The sequence below is a fragment of the Sitophilus oryzae genome, unplaced genomic scaffold (assembly GCF_002938485.1).
Source record: "Sitophilus oryzae breed Bouriz unplaced genomic scaffold, Soryzae_2.0 scaffold_1499_pilon_pilon, whole genome shotgun sequence".
In the NCBI taxonomy this organism is placed as follows: Eukaryota; Metazoa; Arthropoda; class Insecta; order Coleoptera; family Curculionidae; genus Sitophilus; species Sitophilus oryzae.
The window spans coordinates 2,348,434-2,366,259 of record NW_022146168.1 but is presented as its reverse complement, the minus strand read 5'-3'; the positions used below and the strand labels follow the sequence as shown (position 1 = coordinate 2,366,259).

Genomic DNA, 17,826 nt, shown 5'->3' with positions numbered 1-17,826 from the left:
TTAATTTAACTACATATTAGACTATACCGGGCAAATTCCAATTTAGGTAGCTTTTATTGTAATTTAAAAATTGTTCTTTATTTCTAGAAAATGTTAAATATGTCAAAAACCCTACATTTTAGTCATATACTTCTCTTATAAAACTCACCTTTATTTTTCTCCTAGAATCCGAAAATCAATTAATATATAGGGTGTTCTTTTACAAAAAACACAACTTTGACATGTAACTTTGTTTGGGGACACCCTGTAGAACCCTCTATATTTTTAAAAAGTGCTCTGAATTAACCTACATATGCTCACAAAATTTCATTTTAATATAAACTGGAGCTTCCGCGGCGTATGAGAGGTGCCACCCTGTATGTAGGTGGCGCCCTCTGCAAATAGGAGTCATATTGACATCAAAATCAAATTTTTCATAGCAAAAAACTCCCAAACACCAATTTTCATCCAAATATTGACGTTACTTTAGAACTTATTTGGAAAAAATCGAAATAAAAATGAAACTTCTACACCCTGTATCTCCGAAACTAAGCATTTTAGGACATACATTTATACGAAGTGTTTTTACTTATTTTTATCTGCAGAATATGCTCCCAAAGTTTCCGGAATACAGTTCGTACCACCCTGTACAGTGATATAGTTTTCACATTGTGTTTCTTTTTTATGAAACTTAAGATGCTATACACCGATTTGTTCTAGGCTCGGTGGTTTAAAAGTGGCCCCGAATTTGAAAATGTCACATTTGTCGACTTGTTTCGTATTTTGGGTATCTTATAACTTATTGAAAATATGAAAACTGAGTCTTGGTTTGGTTTTTCATGTAGAATTCAGTGGAGTAATTAGTTTTTTTTAGAGAGCTGTCATTTTCGAAATATAATTTGCACTTATATTTTTTAAATCGGATACCCTGTATACTATTATTTTATTAGTCTTTCCAAAAAAAAATCCTATGGGCATTTCGCCATTATTATTTATTTATTAGTCTTGTTATAGGCTTTCTAAAAATAGGAGTCTATACCTATTTTTAAACATAAGGTAAAACATTATTTACCCATTTTTTAAACATAAGATAAAGACATTTATATGAAATAATATTGAACAGTTTATTCAAATTCAGCTATAGTTTCATAGTTAGCTATTCAGTTTAGTCAAATTTTAGCAATTGGCTTTTTCCATGCTAGTTTCCGTGTGTGAAATTATTGCACGTGGGCTTCAAAAATATCAATAACTTAGATTGACAGCCCCGTGGTATCTAAAAGCTGCACATGTTCATTTTCAGTGCACTTTATTAAGATATTACGATGGAAAGCCAATTTATTTTTGGTTAAATTAAATAAAACAATATTTAAACAGTTTTTTTTTATTTTTTAATAAAATAAGCGAACTATATCGCCAATATTAGTATCTGTACTCTTTGAAAATTTGTTACATCTTTAAAAATAATCTAAAATGTCCCATTGGTATAGTGATAAATGAGGTCTAAATTATAAGAAAATGCATTTTCTATGAAAACTTGAATAGATAGGTAAAAAATAGTAAAATACAATTTGATAGACAATTAAATTGTGCATATGATTCACGTAAAATATACAGGGTGTTCCATTTAAATTAAACAAGTTATTGCCGTTTAAAGCTAGTAATTATTTAATATACATTTTTGGACACTTTGTATAAGGTAATAAAATTTTTATTATTGCAACACAATATCTGATCAATAAATAATCTTCAGTAAATATTTAATATTAAAAACTTTGATACCCTTGGAGAAATGAAGCCTTAAAATTTTTACTGCAATTTCATAAAATTGAAAATATTTCAAAAACGGTAAGGTTTAAGTGTGATAAACCTTAATCAAATTTATCTTTATTTCAATCGTAGAATCTAAAAATATAATAATATACAGAGTTCTCCATTTAAAAAAATACAACTATGATATTTTTACTTATTTGGGACACTCTGTATCTGTAAACATATTTTTAAATTGTAGCTCTAATACTCCTTCAACGAACTGAAAACTTACAATTTGTAAAAATCTAATCGTTTAGCTACAATACTCCGTGTCGTATGTGGTGAACAACCCTGTATAGGTTGTCTTATTAAAAAGAACATAAGTTTGAAATATATTTCGAAAAAGACAGCTCCGAATGAAAAACTAGTTACGCCACTGGATTCTACGTAAAAAAACACACTTTTTACCTTTCCGATAAGTTATCCAAGAAATCGAATAATAAAAGATATCCAAGAAGGGGGCCAAAAATGCAACATTTTTCACATTTATAATAGGGTGTTTCAAAAAACATGTGCCGCCCCTCGTGGGGAGATTCGTTACGTAAAAATAAGATTTATTTTTCATATCAACATAGGTCCGATTCTGCTTTGTTTCGTAGCTACAACAATAGGGTGTTAAATGTAGTACAACAATAGGGTGTTAAAATCTTAATATTTTTTCGATTTATTATAATTCTCTTCCAAGTGCTTTTAGCGTTTTGAATGAAATTTTGAGGTATAGGTACTATAAATGCGATATATTTTAAAGCTGAAAAAGTGTCGACATAATCACCAGGGACGTGCATATGGGTTTTCACTGGAATATTTAAAAAAAAAGAATGTACGCCACTGACTTTTTTTGTCTTGTTAGCGGAATAATGTAAACAGTTTGATGCCGATTAAAAATTGTCTCTTGATATTTTGTCGATTTCGGCCTCCTTGATGAGATAAATGCAATTTTATTAATTTGCCTTGATCCAAACCTAATAGCAATGTTTCAAAAATTTAATATCATTAACTTGCGAAAGTTTTAAATAAATATTCATTGATTCCTCATTAAAAAATTGAAAAAAAATTCCTATAAACATGGGTGTGAAAATGCATAGTTTTAGAGTTAGAGGATGTTAAAACTTTTTAAAATTATGTTTTTTGTAATTGTCTTAAATACCATTATTTTTTTATTAGTAGACTAATAGGAACAATAACTAATAGTAATAATATTTAATAATAAATTAGGTAAAATATATTTGATAATTGATATATTAATTTTATTTTAATTTTATTAATTGTGATTAATAAAATTGCGTTTATCTCATCAAGGAGGCCGAATTGGACAATTTATCAAGAGATAACTTTTAATTGGTAATAAACGGCCTACACAATTTTGATATCAAAAAGATAAAAGTCAGTGGCGCACATGTTTTTTTTGAAAAATATTCCAGTGATAACCCATGTGCACGTCCCTGATGAATTTATCGACACTTTTTAGGCATTGAAATATGTAGCACTTATAGTAACTTTTAGCCTCAAAATTGGAAGAAATATATAATCAATCAATACTTGGAAGAAAATTATAATAAATCGAAAGCTCAATAAGGCTTTAACACCCTGTAGCTACGAAACAAAGCCGAATCGGACCTATGTTGATATGAAAAATAAATCTTATTTTTACGTGAGGAATCTCCCCACGAGAGATGGCACATGTTTTTTGAAACACCCTGTATTTCGAAAAGAACAGCTCCCAACGAAAAACTAGTTACGCCACTGGATTCTACGTAGAAAACTCACTTTTTACATTTCCGATAAGTTATCCAAGAAATAGAACAAAAAAAGATATCCAAGATACGAAGGGGGTCAAAAAATGCAACATTTTTCACATTTATATTTTAGAAACCAAAGGGGCCAGGACATATCTGTATAGCATCTTTATTTTAATAAAAAAAGTAGCGGTAATAAAAACCGCATCTTTGTATCTCTAGTCATAAACAAGAAACCCCATAAAACAAACAAAAATGGGACACTCTCTACAACAAAACTGCAGTTACTGAAAAACTTTTGCTCAAAACAAAGTGATACTGTGACACAAAATAGAATTTATAATTGAATTAATTTTAGACAGGCTATTAACTAACATAAGAACACAGTAGATAAATTACGCAGTGTAGTAATTGCATTATATGGAGAAATGTAGTACAACAATAACGGTGTACTTAAATTTGTAATTACCTTGTCGCCTTGTTGTAGGCCGCCCTTCTCTGCCGGTCCCCCCGGCACCGTCCACACTATGTAGGCAAACAGATGACCGTCGGGACTAGTTTTGCCCCCCACCACTCTCATGCCGAAGCCTCGGGCTGAAATTAATAAACAGACAACAATAAGACAACCTTGTTTCGAAGTAAAGTCGAATACAAATTTTGAAAACATGATGTCTGGAAAAATGTTCTATCCTTTTTTTATATTCCTATAATTAGTGCTAATTTTTGATAAATTTATGTCAATTTTTCGTAAATGATGTCTAGAAACTGACTTGGGTAAAATGATCAACTATTGTCATTCCTCAGCCGTCCTTGACGCCGTTTTTTTTCGATCATACGATACTTTAAATATTTCTACACATTTTTTAAAATTGCTAAATATAGGAATATTTGTTATAAAGCATGTACTAATTATAATATGCACAAATCAAGTTAAAAGTATAAAATATACAATAACACCGCCACTGGATATTTCAATACTATCCAATATTTCTAATATTTCTAGGGAGGGGTAGAAAATTGCAGATAGCATTGGTCAATAGGAAAACGTTATGCGCATGGCTACTGCCTGGCAACGAAACGTGCTATTATCTCCACCAATCAGGTTGAATCCGGGATGCCATGAGATGAATTTTCTGGGTTGTTGTCTAAGCCGATGATATCTTTAGGAAATATTTACTTTAATAATAACAGGCAGAATACAGGAAAATGTAATTAAATAATTATACATGAAACAAAAATAACTACGTTGAAATATAGTTTATATAAATAAAACTTTTAGCCATGCGATTAAGCTTGACCGGCACAGCGTTGCCCACTTTTGCATATTTTCGTTTAATCAAAATATTTTAGGAAACTAAAATAACATGGCAAATAAATAAATATATGTGGCAACTTGACATTTTTTACAGCAGAGCTACGACCTGAATGCCCAATGGAAAATTTAAATTCCAGCTAGCCAGCCGGGCGCGGAATATGTCCATGGTTGGCAACAATGAATTTAAAAATCGCGCCCTCGATTACGTAACTAAAAGTTTAATTGGCATCGCTTATTTAAGGTATTTAGCATATACTGTATGTTCGAAAAAACGGCGTCCAGTTGGCTTAGAAATGACGATCGATGAAATTCCCTATATAATTTTACTTAAAATGACAGATATCTTCATTTCATAGCCGTATTTTTTTTCGATCATGCGGTATATAATTTGTGTATGCTGGAATGAACTAAAAATATATTAAATCTATCGGTAATGTTAAGCAATTTTCCTTTTGTATTGATTTGAAACTTGACAATATCGATTTTTTGTCTGCATTCCTTTCGCTGCTTGAGGTCCATTTGCCAGTCGATAACGCTATTTCCTATTGAATTTCTCTTTTATAATGCCTAGTATGTCACCGATTTGCAATTGACATCAATTATTACAAATAAGCTATAACAGTGCGTCACGTGAGCTGTCAATTGTGGAAGATGGCTTGGAGTTCCAAACATAATAAATTTAAAAAAAAATTGTGTAATTTTTTTCAATATTTTAATAGTTATTCTGGAGACGCATCCAACAAATCACAGATTATTAAAAATGGTCCTACAGGGTGGTCCGAACTGTATTCCGGAAACTTTGATAGCCTATTCTGCAGATAAAAATAAGTAAAATGTTTGTGTCGTTCGCATGCTTAATTTCGGAGATTTTCATTTTTATTTCGATATTTTCCAAATAATTTCTTAAGTAACGTCAATATTTGGATGAAAATTGGTGTCTGGGAGTTGTTTGACATGAGAAATTTGCTTTTATTGTCAATATGACTCCTATTTGTTGGGGACGCCACCTACACTTGTTTTAACTGTTTTGAAGAGTAATGACTATCGTCCATACCTGTATAAAACTGAGTGAAAAATATACATTTCCGTGATTTTTTACGTAAAAAATGTCTCTTGCAACGAGCAACAATTCTCAAGATATTTAGAATGGAAATAGTAAATACATACATCAAAAAAATAAACATGTTGAGTAGATAGTTATTTGCTTAAAATAATAATTTTAGAAACTTTTTATTTTTTTTAAATTAATCTTAAATTTTTCTTCGAAAAAATGACGATAAAACAGTTTCTGTTGTACCTTTGATACAAAAACATTTCAAATTTATGATTTCAGTCTAATAACTATTTAGTCAACATTATTAAATTTATGTCAATGATGACAGGTATCGATACTTTCGATTCCAAATATCTCGAGAACCATTTTTTGTAGCTATTTTTACCAAGAAACTTTTTTACGTAAAAAACGTCTTAAATGTTAACCAATTAAAACATATGTAGGTGGCGCCCTCTACAAGTAGGAGTCCTATTGACATCAAAATCAAATTTCTCATGTGAACAAATTCCCAGGCACCAATTTTCATCGAAATATTAACGTTACTTCAGGAATTATTAGAAAAGGCAAAATAAAAATGAAACTTCTACACCCTGTATCTCTGAAACTAAACGTTTTAGGACATACATTTATACGATTTTTTTTACTTATTTTTATCCTCAGAATATGCTGCTGAAGTCTCCGGAATACAGTTCTGACCACCCTGTATAAGTGCTATCACTAAGTTTGTTTTATTTATTTAAATTATTAGGTATATTAAACTTAATTGTGTATTGTGTTCTAAAACCAATAAAATACTCTATTAAAATTAAACAAATATAAGAAAACAAATAGACGGACAAGGTTTGTCTGTGAAGTTATGGAAAGGAAGAGAAAAGGAAGAAGAAAAAGTAGGAAAAATTCTTAATGGAAAGCGCGGACGGTCTTGCATTTAAAAGGGACGAATTTGAATAAATATGCGCATAATCGTGAGGAATTGAATTCGGGTCGAGTACGTGGATTTGGAAGGTGAAAAGGGGACCAGATTGGAGGTCACCTCTCTCTACAACTGCTTTTTGTTCTTGGCATTTTCACATGAATATCCTCCTCAGTAATTTTCAAGTCTAAAAAATATTCTACGAGTATTATAATCAGGGCCAGTCAACTGACCTTGAACGATCTGTTATTGAAATAGTAATTTCCTGGTGCGCTAGATGGCGTATCTAGTTTTTATAGTTGCCTAAAAATTGCGTACAACATTGTTAAGTTTTTATAGTTGCCTAAAAACTGATAAAAAGGGAAATATTTTTTTTTACTGATCTAAACCACAATTTTCAGTTTATTACTATTTCTGAACTTTCGATCTTCATTGTTGTAATTAATGTACTTTTCCACTGGATTTGTCATTTTAGATTTTTATTGCGACAGGTGAGGAAGTAGTTTGTGGCAAAAAAAACATCATTTTTATAAACCGAGTTAGTACTTTGTATGAAAACATTGTTTATTTAAAATGAAATTGTTTCAGGTACATACGTACTTTATTACAAGACTCGCCCAATTTTTGTATTACAACAATTTTTGCTTCCATTTTTATGTTACTTTTACTCTTAATTTTTTGTAAAAATCATGTACCTATAAAACTATTTCGAGGAAGTATTTGAAAGTAGGTTATTTATATTATCTTTATTAATAAATACCTATAGATATTAGATTATTTTCTTTGTTCCCAGAGTAGTTACGAACCAGTCAGCAACAATCAGATGTAAGAAAATAAGTTTTCATACTGTTGTGTGAAAATCTGATTGTTTCTGTATCTACACTTCCAACAACTTATACAATAATAATAAAATATGGTATATTCAAATTTTCCGCCAGGTTTAGTTTATACCTGGCACATTAGATGGCGCCACTTTAAATTTGAAACTAAAAAATACACAGGAGTTAGCGTTCTTCTTTAGTATGCTCTGTGATTATAATTAAAAATACGATTTGGGCATCTTTTAACCGGCCAGGACAAGACACGAAAAACACTATACGATCAAATCTATTTTTCCAAGGTTCCTTGATTATAAATTATTGTTTTTAACACAGCCATGGCATTCTAGATTGAGATTTAAAATATGATTTTTTAAGCGAAAATGTCAAAAGTTGATTGGTGATGTCATTCTATTCAGAGTGTCATTTTCTATCGAATAAAGTAAAAAAATACCGAAGGTGCCATTTAAAAATCAAAAGTTGTAGTCATTTCCGGCGAAACAGGAAGTGACCGAAAACAATTGAATACGTCAATCAATTCAAATTTATGTTGTATACTAATACACCAAATCTCGTTTTTTTATCTGAAAAAATAAAAAAAATATAGGGGGTGTGAATTTTTTCCTTGATATTCAGTAGATTTATTCTGTTTGGTTCTAACTTTTAATTCCTTCCTGAATGTTACAAAACTAGATAATACAGAAAAGTTATTTACTTCTATGAGCTTTATCTGTGGGATCCCTCCTGAGCACAACCCGTTTCTGAGCCGCCGATGCCGATCCGCTGTCCACGTCATGAATCACAATCCGTATAGCTTCTGCGTCTACCGAAGCCTGTCTTCTAGGCGCGGCTTCTAGGTCCTCCAGGGCCGGAGTAGGTCTTGGTGGTACTATTGTTCTGATACCTCCAATGTCCGGTCTGAAATATTTAGATATGATTTAGAATAGTTGATAAAAGTGGAGGTTGTAATTGAACAAGCAGTGCTAGATATGCCACTGCTTGAAACATAAATGATAGAGTTATCTAATAGTGTTAACTGTCAAAATTGTGTATTATTCAAGTACTTTTATAGACTTTTTATTTTTATTAGCAGGGTTGTTATGTTATAAATACCTATGTTGTTTAAAAACAATTTAAAATTCAAATGTTTTAGGCTAAGAACATAGTGGAGCGACGAGGATAGCGGCGATCAAGCAGCGCGACATCGCGTCCAAAAACTAAAATAAAAAAACAAACCTGTGAAGGCAAGTACGTGTGAACATAGTAAAGCGATCTGCTCGAGCGGTTAGATCGAGCGGCGAGATCGATTCAAATAATTTTGTTTTCGTCGCTCTGTCGTGCTGTAGAAAATGATAGATTATCAAAAATTAATAGATTTAGTATTTGTAAGAGAGATTTTATGGGATCAGAAAGATAGTAATCACCATAACCGGTACATTTTATATAAGTTATGAGTTGAAGTGGCAACAAATTTTCAAAAAGAATATAAAACCTGCCATACTTTCTCCGGTTTTTGAAAATTTCATGTAACCAAACGTTTGCGACATTGCTGCCCATAATTTTAGCCACTGTTAACATTTTAAATTATCAATAAGCAAATAAAATAATAAATTTGCAAAAGTACCTCGCTATTTCTCGCCGCTCTACTATGTTTTAACACCTCGAGGCTTGATCGACGCGTTATCGTGCTGCTTGCTCGCCACTGTCCTCGTCGCTCCACTATGTTCTTAGCCTTAGACGTGTTTAAAAAACACATTTATGTACTTGTTTTAAACTTCTTTTAAATATGTTTGGTGTGCAGATGTTTTTTAATAAAAAATAAGATAAATTCTTTCTTTCATATATTAATTTAATAGAAAAAGAGATTAGTCTGGGAATTCCTGGATAAATTGGGAGCTCTGCCCGAAATGAACAGAATTAAATTTTGAATTTTTTTAAAATAACCATGGCACTTAATCAACCTAGTTTTAACTTGGAGGAGTACCATTAAGTTCACTAAAAATCGAAATAAGTCTTGCCGCATTATATTTTCCCAACAAAGTTTTTAATTGTGAAGGCCATCTACACTATGTAGTTTAAAACAGAGTTTAAAACAAGTCTTAAACATAATCCCGACTTTAGGGTTTAAATCCTGTTTAAATCTACAAAAAACTGTTTTAAACCATAAAGAACAAATTTTGTTTAAAAATATAAACCATGATTTTTTTTCTACCCTGTTTATTACATACTGGTTTATGTTTTTGATCGGTAAAACATTTTAATACATAGAAATTACACTAGAGTAATCAGTCTAGCAAAACTCTAAATTTTCTAAAACTATTGAACTATAAATTAAGTCATATTATTTTTGCAGCCTAAAATTGGTATATTTTGTGTACTCTGGAGTCTTGATAAATTCTATGCATGTGCTTACTGTGTCTTGTGGATCATAAATATTATATTATTTTGAAAATGCCTAATTGTGTCTAACTAAACTAAACACATGTTTTTTTTCTATTGTGTTGTTTATATTTGTGTTGTCTTACATAACACATCATTTTATATTACTTTTTACATACATATACATATTTTTACCTTTGATAATTAAGTGTATTATAGATAATTAATTACTATTTGTGTGTGAAACATTGTGTATTATTCAGTGTTTAAGAAACATTGAACAAACATATAGTACCATACGATCGAAAAAAAAACGGCGTCAAAGACGGCTGGGAAATGAAAATCGATAATAATTTCTGTGAGGTCAAGCCCTAGACGTCATTTCTTCGCCCGTATATTTCTTTATTTTTTAATGGCCCTTACTGCCAGCTAGCTTTAAGAAGGTTGTAATCTATTTTTATTGAGTTGAAGTTATTTTTAAATGTTTTTTGTTTAAATAGATTTGTATGTCTGGAAACTTTCTATCCTTTTTTAATCGTTCTACCGGGTGCGTCTAAAAAACGAGATTTAATATGTTAGTATATGACACAAATTGGGATTGATTGACCTATTCAATTGTTTTCGGTTACTTCCTGTTTCACCGGAAATGACTTTGGATTTTTATATGACACTCTCGGTATTTTTTTACTTTATTCGATAGAAAATGACACTCTGAATAGAATAATATATCATATGTCAACTTTTGATATTTTCCCTTATGGTTTATTTGAAATTCTAACATGCGGCTCATAACGACACTTTGATTAGAAATACCAAGTGTGTGGTACCAAGTTATTCGTAAAATAGTGCTTTTTCCAAATATGCTAATGAGCCACTCTTGTCCTATTTGAAAAAATTGAGATATGATTAAAAAAAACGATTTGGGCATTTTTTAACCGGTCAGGACAAGACACGAAAAACATTAGATGATCAAACCTATTTTTCCAAGGCTCCTTCATTAAAAATTAGTGTCTCTAAGACAGTCATGGCACTCTAGAATAAAATATAAAATACGATTTTTTAAGCTGAAATGTCAAAAGTTGACATAATGATATGTCATTCTATTCAGAGTGTCGATCCCTATCAAATAACGTAAAAATATACCATATACTAACATACCAATTCTCGTTTTTTATCTGAAAAAATAAAAAAAAGTTATAGGGGTGAGCCACTTTTCAGACACACCCGATATAATTAGTAGTAATTTTTGAAAATAAGGTGCCCGGTGGCGTAGAGGTACAGGCTCTTGTCTACCAATCTCAAGGTGTGGGTTCGATTCCCATACCCGGCATTTCATCAGCCGACTATTTTTATTAAAATAAAAATAGTTTGGGTACCTAGGTCGACTCAGCCTTAAATGAGTACTTGGGATTCACAATCCTGAGGTAATAATAGGCGGTTAAAGCGTAGTGCTAGCCACATTACCTTCCTTGTATACCGAACGGCTCTAGTATAGCAAGCTGTACCTTGCTACTCCCACGGCGTTAAATGCTATATACGGGAGCTATTATTATTATTATTATTATAATTTTTGAAAATTTTTGTATCACATTTTAGTAATTGACGTCTAGAGCTTAACCTCGCCAAAATTATCATCGATTTTCATTCCCAAGCCGTCTTTGATGCCTTTTTTTTCTCGATCGTATGGTACATCTATAACTAGAACACGTAGAAATAAACATAAATTACTTTCTTACACAATTTTCATAACTATGATACAAATTTCTTTTACAAATTACGTGTAACAAAACTAAACAATTTATCTAAACTCAGTGTTCCATTTCAATTAATTCTAATTGTGCTAGAACATATTCTTTTTGACACTTTTATAACAGATAAAATTAAGACAAAAGATATAAGACCTTTTTTTCGTCAGCAAATGTCTGCGCACTTTCGCTTGAAACCTGCAAAACAAAAGAAGAAAAACGAGAAAAATACAAGAGAAAAAGAAAACGGAGAGAAGAGAGAGGTAAACCGTCGGTTTTGTCTCGATACGGAAAAAAGATCTAGTAATTTGGTTGCGATGTGACAAGGCGATGGAAAATCGATACGCCGTGGGCTCTAGTTATGTGTCGCGTTCAGGGTTGGGTCCGTAGAAAATTGACAATTTACTACATCCAATTTTTTTGCTATGTCTCATTTTATTAATTAAAAAAAAATGTGTCACGGGGTGTCTGCATAAAATAATAATATACAGGGTGGTCTGAACTGTATTCCGGAAACTTCGGCAGCATATTCTGCAGATAAAAATAAGTAGAAATGTTCCTATAAAGGTATGTGTTGAACGTCAATATTGGGATGAAAATTGGTGTCTGTGAGTTTTTTGACATGAGAAATTTGATTTTGATGTCAATATGACTCTTACTTGTAGACTCCCCACCTTACCCGCCACCTACATATTTTTTAACCAGTTTGAAGAGTAATAACTTTTCGTCCGTACCAGTATAAATCTACCGTAATACGTAAAAACCTTTTAGTACCTTTTACGTAAAAAAAGTCTTTTTGTAAAAATCGCTACGAGTTATGGTTCTCGAGATATTTGGAATCTAAATTATCAATACCTGTCTTCATTGACATCAAATTAAACACGTTAACTAAATAGTTATTAGACTGAAATCATAAATTTCAAATGTTTTGGTGCCAAATGTTCAACAGAAACTGTGTCATCATCATTTTTAGAAGAAAATTTATGATTAATTTAAAAAAAAATTTACAAAGAGAATTTTTTTACGTAAAAAAACACGGAAATGTATATTTTTCCACTCAGTAATTTTATACAGGTACGGACAAAAAGTTATTACTTACCAAAACAGTTAAACTACATGTAGGAGGCGCTCCCTACAAAAGGAGTCATGTTGACATTAAAACCAAATTTCTCATGTCAAAAAACTCCCAGACACCAACTTTCATCCAAATATTGACATTACTTCAGAAATTATTTGGAAAAAATCGAAATAAAAATGAAACTTCTACACCCTGTATCTCCGAAACTAAGCATTTTTGGACATACATTTATACGAACTTTTTTACTTATTTTTATCTGCAGAATGTGCTGCCAAAGTTTCCGGAATACAGTTCGGACCACCCTGGATTATATCCATAGTATTTTTTTTGCTACGTTTTATTTTTTTTTAAATTTATAATGTTTACAAGCAGAGTTGAGACGCGTCGAATTTTATTGGTGACCTCGAAACGTCGACTATGAGGTAAATGTCCACAATGTCGAGAATATCAACCACTTTAATTTAACCAACTAATCAGTCGCGTGGAAGTGTATTATCGCCCAGTTTGTTTGCTATGGTTATTTCTATGTGCGCTTTAGCCATTTAATCAACCATACCTATACGTTATCCGAATTGGCGCGAAAGTTAACGTAAACGGTTGAATATTCGACCAGTAAGCATTGGTGACACTAGTTCGCGGTGTATCATATAGATAATAATTGTCGTCTAAGCATTTTCTATGCAAATTTCGTGCGATAAAAATTTAAAAATATAGAAACAAAAATGTATCTGTGACGCTTATTTCTTTTTATTTCGTGCCCCAAATTTACGGGTCGGATGATATTTTCTAAAATCGTTAACATATCCTGTATATTTTCGATCATTTCTCATAGGATGCGAGTTTCTCGAAAAAATTGATTTGCTTGATATGGGCATCTTTATGAGTAGAGAGCCAACAGAGATAATCAAAATGAACTTACTCTTTTTACAAACTTACATTGGATGATACATACAGTTTATACAATAGATCATTACATATTATCTATTTGCTTTAACAGCCTCTGGTTGAAAAATCGACAAATTCCTAAAACTACTGAGCTTTTATACTACAGCCAGGCATTCGCTCGTGAAGGAGTTGGGTGCAGTCAATTATGAATTTATCCACTTAGAACGCATGCATTGGTGCGTTTTATCAGTGGTCTTCATATCGTGGATATTACCGTACTAAGATTGCTAAAAATGTTTGCTATTGTTTGTTTTCTGTAGACAACCCGAGCTTCTAACCACTTTGGAAATAGTAATATTAGTAGTAAATGTAGTGAAATAAATATTCTACTCATCCCTGGCCTTGGCTCAGTCTGAAGTAAATTACGACGCGGTAACAAGTGTTTATGTTTTGTTGGACTACAGCGTTATTAACTAAAAAAAGTGGTTTGTTTTTGTGGCCATTGCTTGTTTGTTTGGTTTTTGTTATCAATCAATTTAGGTCGAATCCCCCTTTTACAATAAATGTGTTTGATTTCGGAGATTAGAGGGCTCCAAACTGATACAAAAAGCATGTATTTCTTTTTGTTTATCTTAACCTTAACCTATTTCATTCTTCTTTTTTCATGTTCTAATAAACATGTTTATATTCCTATTTTTACTTATCTTTATTAGCCTACCTAAAGAGGGGAGATCGGCAAAAATAAGTTTTTTTTAATTTCACTCAAAATTTGGGTCATAATTGACCTAAATACAAAATATTTTCATGGTGTCTGTCTGTCCGTCTGTCTGTAACAAAAATATTGTGGCACCCAAGAATCTGGCCAAAATTACAGTAGCTAGAGAAGCGCGGTTTTCAATTTAAGATTACGAATAATATTTGCAAAAAAATTTGTAATAACATCAAGATCAGTCAAAGTCGCAGTTTTTGAGTTAAAAAAAAATGAAAAAATCCTTTACTTTGAAGTTAAAAGAACTCCCTACCAACTTTATATTATCATATTTTAGTATGGGCGGCTATACGTGCCTCCCGGAGCCAATTTTTTTTGTTAATATAAATATTGTTGAATAAGATTATAAATATATTGGAAAAAAATTGTGTGTGTACTATGTGCGCATATTTGAAGTGAAAATTTTACTTACTTTCGTTTGTCTGTCTGCCCGTCTGAGGCCTCCATCGAGTACCTCTATCCACGTGCCGAGTTTAGTTAGAATCGACCCATAATTAAAAAAAATCCTGATGATTTTGCCCATTTAAAGGCATCGATTCGAAACGTCGAGGACGTCACCCTGTAGCTAAGATGTAACAAAACGTATCCAAATTTTCAGGGCAAAAACACGTACAAGATTTATCACAGAGCTTCAATACGCTGATGACTGCGCTCTAGTTGTAAAAACGTTACAGCAATTACAAGAAATGTTGAACACATATACCTGGGCATACGAGGTTTTGGGTCTTAAGCTGAACATCAACAAAACTAAAATCATGTGTACTCCCCCGGAAGACCACAACAATGCTATAAAAATAGGAGAAGAACTATTGGAATATGTAGCGGAATTCAACTACTTTGGCATTTTGATTTCGGGAAAGGCCAATATCGACTCTGAAATTCAGCACAGGATTAGCAGCACCGCAATAGTCATCTGGAAATTAAAAGACAGGGTTTTTTACAACCATGACTTGAGCACAAAAACGAAACTTACATTGTACCGAGCAATAATAATCCCTATCATGTTATATGGAAGCGAAACCTAGGTGCCGTACCGCCGACACATAAACGCATTAAAGAAGTTGAAACAAAGACACCTTAACTAACTCTTTGATTCTTAAGAGTTGAAATTCTTCTAAAATGGTTCCAAGAGAGCATTCAAGTCATGATTACAAAATCTCGCTTAAGATTGGCTGGTCACGTATACAGAATGCAAGAAAACCGCATACCAAAATCTCTGCTTTACGGTGAGGTTGTAGACGGTAAGAGGAAACCGGGTGGACAACTCAAAAGGTAGAAGGATATTTTCCACGAAAACTTAAAGGAGATAAGCATGCAGAATCCGTAGGAGGGAACAGCTCACAATAGAATGCAATGGAGAAGAATTATTGTAAACTCAGTTAACAACGACAATCAAAAAGTAAAGAGGCAACAAAACAATGAGATTTTTGAATGTCCGGAGTGCGGTAGAGAGATAACATCCAAACCATCTTTTGATGCGTGTCAGATACTCGTCTAGTGATGGGCAAAACTGTTATTTTTTGATAACAGTTGAAACTGTTATCGTTATTTATAAAAAAACAACTTAAAATAACAGGTTAAAAATAACAGGTTTCTTTATTTTATTGCTAAATATCTGAAAGAGTATGAGGCGGTCACTGCCCGGCGTATTAACGCAGTTGCAAGTTGCAACAATGACGTGCCCGGTGGTAGTATTTCCAGGGTGTCATAACATTTCTAAATATCGAGTGTTATCTAAAATACCTCTCTAAAAACGGGGGTTGTTTACAAATAGCTCGTCTATACCTATACACTCGTCTATACCTATACATTTCGATCTACCTACGCCCTGCCCCTCGATCCGCGTAGATCCTGAATTGCGAAGCAGTGTACAGGGTGCATTTCACTCGACGGCCGAGAAGCTATTAGTTATGATTTTACCATTTGCGGTCAAAAAATAACAATATAAGAAAATGTGTAGTATATTCTTCATAAGTAAACCAACTACACACTAGAGTTCGAATTAATTTTATACTTAAACTAGCGTGTACCCGCGACTTCGTTCGCGTCGAATTATTAATTTGTAATGGCTATGATAAAGCAAAGCAAGAATTTATTAATTCATTAACATACAAACTGGATAAAATTTTCTCACATTTGCCAAAAATAAGCTTTAAACGTCGAGCAGTTTAAGCAGAATCGTGGTTAATCAATTACTCAACTTTTTGAAACACCCTGTATTATTTTTTAAAAAATTTCAAAATATGTAAAAAAACAAAATAAATTATGCATGTCCAATCGTTTTCCCGAAAGACTAACCGTTTTTTAAATAACAAATATTGTAATATTTGAGGGGCGTTTTCACCCTCTTGGAATTTGAGATTCGAGAAACCCCTCCTTATCGAACCTCTACACCCCACACTCAATTTGTTTGCCAAAAATCAGCTTTAAACATCAAGCAGTTTAAGCAGAATCATGATTACTCAGTGGTCATATTTTATGAAACACCCTGTATATATTTTTTAAAAATCTCAAAATATGTAAAACAACAAAATAAAATATACGTGTTTAAGAGTTTTTTTCGAAAACTCTTAAAAACCAGTTTTTAAATAAAAAATATTTTAATATTTGAGGGTGGTTTCACCCCCTTAGAATTTGAGCTTCGAAAAATCCCTTCCTATCGAACCTCTACACCCTAAAGTCAATCCGTTTTCCCAAAATCAGCTTTTTAAGTCAAGGGCTTTAAGCAGGATCGTGATTAATCAATGACCAGATTTTTCAAAACACCCTGTATACATTTTTAAAAAATCTTAAAGTATTATTCCGAAAATTTTTCAGAATAAATAAATACCTAAATATTGAAACTTAATAACAAAGTACTGAAACATACAGCGCCATAATATCTCGACCTCCGCCCGTTATGCTCGTAACAGGTTGAAAAACAATATGTATCTAAAACAACTGATGCGTTATTCTCCAACCTGTTTCAAACCTCCATCGACAATCGACCGATGCAGCAGCGTTACTTTCCCACTCCGATTATCTCGAACGCCGCTCTGTTATGCTCGTAACAGGTAAAAAAACAACGTAGCTAAAACAACTGATGCGTTATTCTCCAACCTGTTGCGAGCCTCCATCGACAATCGACCGATGCAGCAGCGTTCCTTTCCCACTCCTGTTATCTCGACCGCCAAGCGTTATGCCCGCAACTGTTTCAAAAAAGCTGCTTCTTTTATTTCCTATTACTTTTAAGCTGTTGCAAGCCCAACACGCCGCGCCGCGCCGTAGCGCATACCCCACTGCGTTGTCGAAATAACATGTTTTCCATCCATACTAGTTGTTTTTTGGGATTGCTTCGAGCAGCATC

The 17,826-nt window shown here is 32.5% G+C and overlaps 1 protein-coding gene across 1 annotated transcript in view; it reads right to left on the bottom strand.

Annotated features, from left to right (window-relative positions):
• Positions 1 to 17,826, bottom strand: part of LOC115877840 (regulating synaptic membrane exocytosis protein 1) — a 284,757-nt gene that overhangs the window by 62,814 nt on the left and 204,117 nt on the right. The window contains exons 7-8 of the mRNA XM_030894165.1: positions 8,340 to 8,542; positions 3,994 to 4,118 (exon numbers count right to left, since the gene is read on the bottom strand). Of these exons, the coding sequence (XP_030750025.1) occupies positions 3,994 to 4,118; positions 8,340 to 8,542 (328 nt within the window). The remainder of the gene's footprint in view (positions 1 to 3,993; positions 4,119 to 8,339; positions 8,543 to 17,826) is intronic.